Raw genomic sequence first — 8,707 nt, 5'->3', positions numbered from 1 at the left:
GGGTCGACAAAAGAGGGGGAGGCCTTCAGGGAGATGGATTGATACAGTGGCTGCGATGATGGGCTCGAGTATAGCATGGATTGTGGGGCTGGTGCGGGATCGGGCAGTGTTTCATTCTGCTGTGCATGGGGTCACTATGAGTCGGAAACGACTCGATGGCACTTAACGACAACAACATAACAACTGGTAGCCTAGTGCCTAAGGCACTTGACTGCTAACCAGAAGGATGGTGGTTCAAACCCACCAGCCACTTCTCAAAAGGAACATGGGGCAATCTACTTCCGTAGTGATACTGCCTCGGAAATGCAAGGAGGGGTCGCTATGAGTCGGGTCCAACTCGAACAGCACATAACAACAACAACAACAATATATGTCATAAATAGACTATTAAGCATAACCCAAAATGCAGAAACTGCAGAAGAGAAACTAGATGATTGTGACCTTCTAAAAGTTAAATTTTTCTGTGCTTCCAAAGACTTTTCCAAAAGAGTCAAAAGAGAACCTACAGATTGGGAAAAAATATTTGGCAATGACATGTCTGACAAGTCCTTACCTCTAAAATTTATAGAACACACCAACACCTCAATAACAAAAGGATAAACAATCCAATTTAAAAATGGGCAGAAGACATGATCAGATACTTCACTAAAGAAGATACTCAGGCAGCCAACAAACACATGAAGAAATGTCCACGATCATTAGCCATCAGAGAGATGCAAAGCAAAACAACGAGATACCATCTCACCCCAGCACTAACAGCAAAGTTCAACAAGACAGAAAACAAATGCTGGCGAGGATGTGGAGAGATTGGGACTCTCATACACTGCTGGTGGGACTGTAAAATGATACAACCAATGTGGAAAGCAGTATGGTAATTCCTTAAAAGACTGGAATTAGAAATACCATTTGACCCAGCAATCCCATTGCTAGGTATATATCCTAAAGACATGAGAGCCAGGACAAGAACAGATATATGCACAGCCATGTTCATCACAGCATGATTCATAACAGCAAAGAGATGGAAACAACCTAAGTGCCCAGCAACATAAGAATGGATAACCAAACTATGGTACATACACACAATGGAATACTATGCAACAGTGAAGAATAACACAGAATCTGCAAAACACTACATAACATGGATGAACTTAGAGGACATTATGCTCAGTGAAATAAGTCAATCACAGGACAAAAAAGTATTAGTTCATTATTGTAAAAAGTCAAGAAAAGAAAAGGTTTATATATGGAAGATAGCTTTCTTTGTTGGTTACCAGGGATGAGCGGGGAGGGGAAGGAACACTATTAGACAGGTAGAGACAAGTATTGATCTGGGTGAAGGGAAGGGCAATGTACTAAAAGTGAGTGATCAACACGGTGGCATTGAGGAAGAGGAAGACATAGAGAGGAGCATGGGAGGTACAGACAACAAAGATGAACTCGTTTGCATGTACAGTACTATGTTGTTAATGACGGCAAGCAATGATCCAAGAGTGGACAGATGAGTGAATGATCAGGCATGTTCAGGCAGGGGAGAGTGTGCCCACAACCGTGTACAGGGTTGGCAGATAATGTTACTACACGTGCATTTGTATGCGCTATATGGGAATGTCTAGGTGTCCAGTAGAGCTGACAAGAGACAAGGCTGTGGTGGTTTCTTGGCCACAGCCAGCTACTCGAAGGGAATGAGTAGCTGGACCTGTGGGCTTGGGACCAGGGTTGCAGGGGACATAAACCTCAAATGGCATAACATACTACACAAAAAACATTGTTCCACATTCTCCTTTGGTGAATAGCAACTGGGATCTTAAAAGCTTGCAAACGGCCATCTAGATGCAACGATGGGTCTCTCCTCATCCAAAGCAAAGAATGTAGAAAATTAAAGACACATGGAAACAATTAGTTCTAGGGACTGGCAGATCATGCAATCCTTAGCCTGCTCAACCATGAGACCAGAAGAACTAGATGGTACCCAGCTACCAATGTAAATCACTTGGAAAGGGCTTAGTGCAAGAGATCCTGGAAAGAGTGGAAGAACAATGTGGAACAAAACTCAAAATCATAAAAAAAAAGACCAGGTTTGCTGATCTGGTAGAGCCTGGTGAGACCCCTAAGACTATGGCCTTTAGGTGCCCCCTTCAGGTCTGGAACTAAACCCATTCCTGTGGCTTCCAGCCAAACAAAAGACAGGCATATGGGGTGAACATTTACGTTAGGTAGATACACTGCTTGGAGCTATCAATCGTGGGAGAACAGAAGGGCAGTGTTTGCACAGGCAAACAGCTCAGGGGGCAGGAGTATATGAGAGGGAAGGACACAGGGAAGAGGCAGCTACTGGGAGGAAGTGGAAAGACAGCTGTTACATCAGGGGAATAGCAGTCAGTGTCTTGAGACAAAGTATGTATGAACTGCTGTATGGGAAATGAATTTGCTCTGTAAACTTCCACCCAAATCACAATAAAAATTTAAATAATAATAAAAGATACAAACCAAATCAGTATATGGACTTTATTTGGATCCTGAATAAAGCCAAGTGTATAAAGATATTTATGACACAATCCAAGAAATTTCAATACTCCTGGATTTTAGATAATATTCAAGAATTACTACTGATTTGTCTATATATGGTCATAATATTGTGGTTGTTTTAGAAAGGGAGAAATTAAAACTTAGATTTATTCTAAAGTATTTATGAATAAAATTTTACAGTATCTAGAATTTAAAATAATCCCGTGGTGGGGATGGGATGGCGAAAGCCCATCAGGCGATGACTGCTAAAACTGGGTGAGAACACTGGGGTTCAGTGTCTAGTTCTGTCTTAAATGTCTTACATAGATTTTTAAGTTCCACAATAAAAAGTTTAAAAATATCTAGTACACATACACTATAAAATTTTAGTTCAACAAAGGAATTAGAATATGCTTTTGATTATTTTTGTTTTATAATTTGACCAAACTACCTTCCTGAATTATTAACAAAGTATTACATTTTGTTTCATACTAAATGGATTCCAGAGAAACAGAACCAAATTATAATGATTCCAACTCCGAGTACCTAATAGGGGTTGGTATTTAATAAAGAAATACTAGCGGGAAGTTGGGGCCAGGGCTTCAAGATCCTGTTTGAAGTAGTTACACTCAGTGACGATCGAAGATACACTGTTTTCCCATTCCGACTCGCTTAAAAACAAACAAACAAATGAAAAATCACTGTGGTGGGAACTTACAGTAAGTTAAGAGACAAAACTTTCGAAGAGTTACAATTTATTCTCCAGGACTAAACTATGACTCCCTGCCAGGACAGATGACCACCTCTGGAAAAAAAGCATGACTACGAAAAGGGACCCAGTGGTGTCGGAGGGATCAGAACACTGAAGTGCTGGGAACAGGAAGCCTCAGAGACAACAATGAAATAAACACTACACCTATCCACAGGTCGCCGTGGCAACAAGCAGACCCTCAGCAACTCTCTTGCAGGGCCCAAGAATGTAACGTGGCAGTGTTCATGTCTGATGCTTCTGTACATTTTTGACCCCTTCTAAAAGCTGGCTTCAAAGAACAATGATATATCTTCATATATCAGTATGACGAAAAAGTATTTTAAGACGCTTCACTTTAAGGTATTCAGAGTTAAAACCTCCAACCTGGTTGAAGGTGATCAAATTTCTCTGTAGGAAACGCTTTCTGAGTGAGTACTAGTAACTGATCCTGTAAGTCACAAAGACATACTCCTCACACGTCTTTTGAGACACAGTCTTTCTGCCTAGAGAGGGGCAATTCCCACAGGGAGATTCCTCTCCCCTATAGCATTTGTTACACCAAACCAACTGCCCACCCAACCAATCAATCACTCGGTCTTCAGAATTAGGTGGTACTGGGTTTCTAGGAACTCCCAACCATCCCTTATCACACAGTTTCCAGCTTTCACTGAACTGGGAAAACAGTGTAAATCGTATGTGAAAAGGGGTCTCCCGACTTTCTCTGATCACCTAAGTGAACACTGATGTGACGTTACCACACTGACTCTTCCTCAGGACATGTGGTGGTGAGGTATGAGGGACAGGATCCCTTGAGAAGCCAAGGCTGTGGTGGGGGTGGGGTGGAGGAGGGTCTGCAGTCGACAAGGTTGCTTCTGACTAAGAGCCCAGACACCCTCCCCTGTTGACACCTGAACCCTTTGGATTTGTGTCCAGTGAGGCCCTAGCACTGTACCTTCAGGAATGCTTCCTTCTGTTCCAAGTGCTTGCTGATCATCGGTGTGACGTGGTCCGTCTCAGAATTGGGCCCCAGCTTGTCAGCTCCTCCACACCAGTCTTCCTCTCTCTTGTACTCCTGCTCCAGGCTCTCAAGGACACTGCAGACCTGTGAGCAGAAGAAAGTTCCAGGCTCAGAAACCACGTGTCATCTAACGCCTCAGATCTGCCTTTTTAGGAAGCATGTGTAGTCAGGCCATGGGGATATAAAAGTGTTGCCAAAGAACTAAGAACCTGAGAAGGGCTGTGGGCTCTATATGAACAGAACCAAAAGTCAAACCCATTACCACTGAGTCAAATATCTATTCATCCTAGTGACCCTACAGGACAGAGTACAACTGCCCCATAGGGTTACCCAAGCCATAAATCCTTCCAGATGCAGATGGTCTCATCTTTTTTCCAGCAGAGCAGCTGGTGGGTTTGAACTGCTGACCTTTTGGTTAAGAGCCGAGTACTTAACCACCTGCACCATGAGGGACCTGGGCTCTACCTTACTTGAGGACAAATGCACAGGCTGAAGTAGGCAGGCCTTCCAGAAAAAGAGCACAGAAGGAGCTGACGTTCTCTCTCACACATTTTCCCGGCCTTACAGTCAAGGAGAGAAAAAGGTGTACCTTCATCACTTTCCAATCTACTGTTTTCTGGTACCTATAACCCAAAACCAAACTGGCTGTCGTCAAGCGGATGCCAACTCACAGTGAGCCCCTACGTGTCGGAGCGCAAGTGCTCCGTCGGGCTTCCAATGGCTGGTTGTTGGGAAGTCGATTGCTAGGCATTCTTTGCAAGGCAGTTCTGGGTGTGGCTGAAGCACTAACCTCTCGGTTCGTGTCAAGCACCAACTGTTTGCACCACCCAGGCAGCCCAAGGTAAGTGACAACAACGTAACCTCCAGAATGCTGCTTTTGCCTGCTTGGCCTGGAACTGACTTGCTCATCACTGACGGATAAGTCAGCAGTAACCTAACCAGGAAGACTCAGCTCAAAACAAAAAGGTCAGCGGGCAGCCCAGGAGAGGAGCCTGCTCTCGCCTGCTCCGAGGTTTTGTAGAAGGCGACCGACGCGTTGACGAGCTTGAGGCGGTCTTCCATCTTGAGCATGAGCTGCTGCCAGTGGGAGGCCACCTTCTCGGCACAGTCCCTGATCATGTCCATGTCGTAGTGATTGGCCTGCAGCATGGCCTCGGCCTTCTGCTGCACCTGTAGTGCACTCTGATGCGTTTTCTAAGGAAAGAGAAAGAAAACGCACATTCAACAAGGGTCTCTCCAACATACTGAAAAAGATCTGGGATGGTGATGGTTCTCCGTTCTTGATTTTACAGAAACAACTGCAGCTAACACTCACTAGAACGCATCTAAAAACATAGCAGACAGCTCAGTAAAAGAGATTCTATGGCTAACAACAGTGCTATAGCACTGTTTATATTTAACCCTTTCACAACCCATAGGACATACAGTGTCCATCTATATTTTCTGCCTCTAGCAAGGGTTTATGCTGAAAATACCATGGACTGCCAGAAGAACGAACAAAAATTCATAGTACTTCAAAAAACTTTTTCTTCATTTCATTCAAAATACTTTCCATTACTGAAAACATGGTTTCAACAAAATTTTCAAAGCCAAAGATAATTTGGTCTCTGAAGGGTTAAATGATCTAACAAAGGATGAAATGCATTAAGAACTTCCAAAATGAATCCAGCTGGGGGTCCTCTGCCTGAGAACCAGCAGATCAGAACCTAACAAACACAAGGAGCTGTGGAATTGCTCCTGGTTCATCACACCGACCCACCCTTCTCGTTCGAGCCACCTGTGTCACAGGTACAAGGGGAGACAAAGGCCAGCACACCTGTTCCACTCTCATTTCAACTTAAAACTTAGACGCAATTCCAGCCCAACAATGTATAGGCATGTGAGTTAAACGTTTAACTCAAGTAGACACACGCCCTGGAGAGAACAATCATGGGAGAAGAAGGGCTGCTTATGCACAGGGAGACAGCTCGGGGGCAGGAGAGTATGGAGGGATGGACACTGGGAAGTGGTAACTATGGGGAGGAAGTGGGAGGGGAGCTGTTGCATTGTGGTAAACTGTGATCAATGACATGCGACAAAATATATGTGAACTGTTGTATGGAAAGTGAATTTGCTCTGTAAATCTTCACCCAAATCACATTAAAAAAAAAAACAAAAAACTTAAGACACGAATGCAAAGTTCTCAAGAAGTACTGATTTTAAAGAGAGAGGAATTAAATAAAAGTTTATTTAAATGTGTTCTCTGAGGTTCACAGCCTATAACAAATCTATCAAAATCAAAATAACAAATCTATTTAGTGTTTCTACTCCTTTATGCACAAGAGCTAGTGAGGGGCCGAGGGTCACATTTTCTTCCATGAAGAGCCAGAATGCCTGCGGGAGTGGTCAGAGTCTCAACAGACATAGTTTTTTTTTAAAAAAAAAACAAAAGCAAAATCTTGCCTATTCTTTGAAAAAGGACTAACGACCCCATCACCACAGCCCATGACGCAGACCCATCCAACAGCAGCGATCTGTGCTGTGCACAGTGATCTCGTGACACAATCACTGGACAAGAGCAGTTTCCAGAATACAAAGCCCTCCAGCCCCAGGGACAAGAAGTAAAGTGTATTCACCGGCTCAAAGGAGTTGAAAATAAATTAATCAAGAGTATAAAGTAACAGTACTTTCGGTGGCTTTCTTCTCTGGCTGATACATACGTGAGCAAAGCAAGAAGCAAGGGGTTTGCTGGAACTAAGTGCTGTTTTGTCCCCTGGCTTGACACTGAGCCCACCCATCACAGTTCTTCTTCTTTCCCCTTCCCAACAAAAGAAACCCCTAATGGTAACGGATCTGCACTATGTGAGCATTGCCGGGCACAGGCCCGGGACTGGCCTGAGCTGTGTGGCTGAGGTCCTGCACTGCAGTGAGTCCTCATGGAGGCCTGAGCTGTACTGATGGACAGCGCAGCTCATAACCAAGGGTCGGTGGAGCTTTGTGTCAGCACTATCACTGCTAACGGCGTTTCTTGATTTGAGCATCATATGGAGGAGAGCCAGGGGGCTGTGCTTCCTTGAGATTGGTTAAAACCCACTGCCATCAAGTCAGTTCTGACCTATAGTGACCCTAGTGGACAGAGTAGAACTGCCCCACAGGTTTTCCAAGGCTGTTAATTTTTATGGAAACAGACTGCCTCATCTTTCTCTTGCAGAGCAGCTGGTGGGTTCGACCCACTGACCTTTTGGTTAGCAGTCCCATTCTTTAACCACAGCACCACCAGAGCTCCTTTCAGACTAGTTACATACTTGGAATATGCCTACAAGATGGCAGAAGGGAAAGAAGCTTACGCCAAGACTCCGTCTGGCTCTCGGGTTCCGAGGTGTTCCACCTGGGCCCTTACAGCAGAAGACCCTAGGAGTCTAGTCATGGACCCAGGACTGGAAGACACATCCTCCTTCAATGTAGCTGCTAACTTCCTGTCCTAAACTGCAGACCCGCAAGCTCTGCCACTCTGGGTCCTGAGAGTGAGGTGCCCACAGCGGGGAACCTGGCAGGCCGGCCCTGGGGCTGCGCAGAGGCCGGACCTAGCGCCTTACCTCAATGGCATGCTGGAACTGTTCGTGCTCCCTCTGCAGCTGCTCTGCCTCCTGCAACGAGCTGGCTGTGATGAGGCCAGCATTCAACATGGACTCGCCATTGCGGATCCAGCCCAGCACCTAAAACACGACACAGGGTGACTCCAATGTCCTCAGTGCATCCTGTGGGCCACAGCGACCAGGTATTTGTCCTCAAAGTGGCCCAGCTGCTCCTGTCAGCCAGAGTTTCGTATCCTACAGACAACGCCTTCTACCCCTCGAAGGCATCTGACCACGAGTGTGGCAGTTTCTTTAACTGTCACTTGAACAGCGACTGGAGCTGGAAGACTGAGGGTCCAGGGGGTTGTCAGCGATTACTCACAGGTCACAACAGTTCAAGGGCGACATCCGAAAACCTACCAACACCAAGGCTTCCCTGGAAACCAGGAAGATGGTTTACATTCTTGCCCAGCCCTAATGGACATACAAAATTAGCAGCCTGCTTGATGAGGGAACTATTTTATTTTACTCCACTAACATGGTTCCAATTTTACATCAGGGCTAACTGACATAATAACTGAAGTATGAATCTGTATTGCTCTGTTCAGGGTCCGACCACGACATTCTCAGCTTTACCCACAAAGGAAAGTCAATTCTGAGATTGGAGTCCATGGAAAGGGGCAAGGCCACACGGGGTAGTTACCTGTGGCAGGGAACACTACTAGTTGCCTGCCCAACACCCACTCTTCTCGCTTACCCAGAAAACTCCAACTTTTGGGAGGAGGAGCTTAGAAAACCACCCACCAAGCCCTATTACACCTCGGTCACACACACGACACAATTCTGGCCAATGAGGACCAAGCAGCCGCCTAGGGAGGA

At 45.3% G+C, this 8,707-nt stretch overlaps 1 protein-coding gene across 1 annotated transcript in view; it reads right to left on the bottom strand.

Moving 5' to 3' along the window:
• The window catches only part of TRIO (trio Rho guanine nucleotide exchange factor), a 335,211-nt gene that overhangs the window by 173,886 nt on the left and 152,618 nt on the right, over nucleotides 1-8,707 (bottom strand). Inside the window, exons 16-18 of the mRNA XM_007954197.2 lie at nucleotides 7,850-7,969; nucleotides 5,277-5,468; nucleotides 4,209-4,358 (exon numbers count right to left, since the gene is read on the bottom strand). Coding sequence (XP_007952388.2) covers nucleotides 4,209-4,358; nucleotides 5,277-5,468; nucleotides 7,850-7,969 — 462 coding nt within the window. The remainder of the gene's footprint in view (nucleotides 1-4,208; nucleotides 4,359-5,276; nucleotides 5,469-7,849; nucleotides 7,970-8,707) is intronic.

The sequence above is a fragment of the Orycteropus afer genome, unplaced genomic scaffold, assembly GCF_000298275.1.
Source record: "Orycteropus afer afer isolate SDZICR_OR568_19922 unplaced genomic scaffold, OryAfe1.0 scaffold00442, whole genome shotgun sequence".
NCBI classification, from domain to species: Eukaryota; Metazoa; Chordata; class Mammalia; order Tubulidentata; family Orycteropodidae; genus Orycteropus; species Orycteropus afer.
This window is presented reverse-complemented; position numbering and strand designations above follow the sequence as displayed.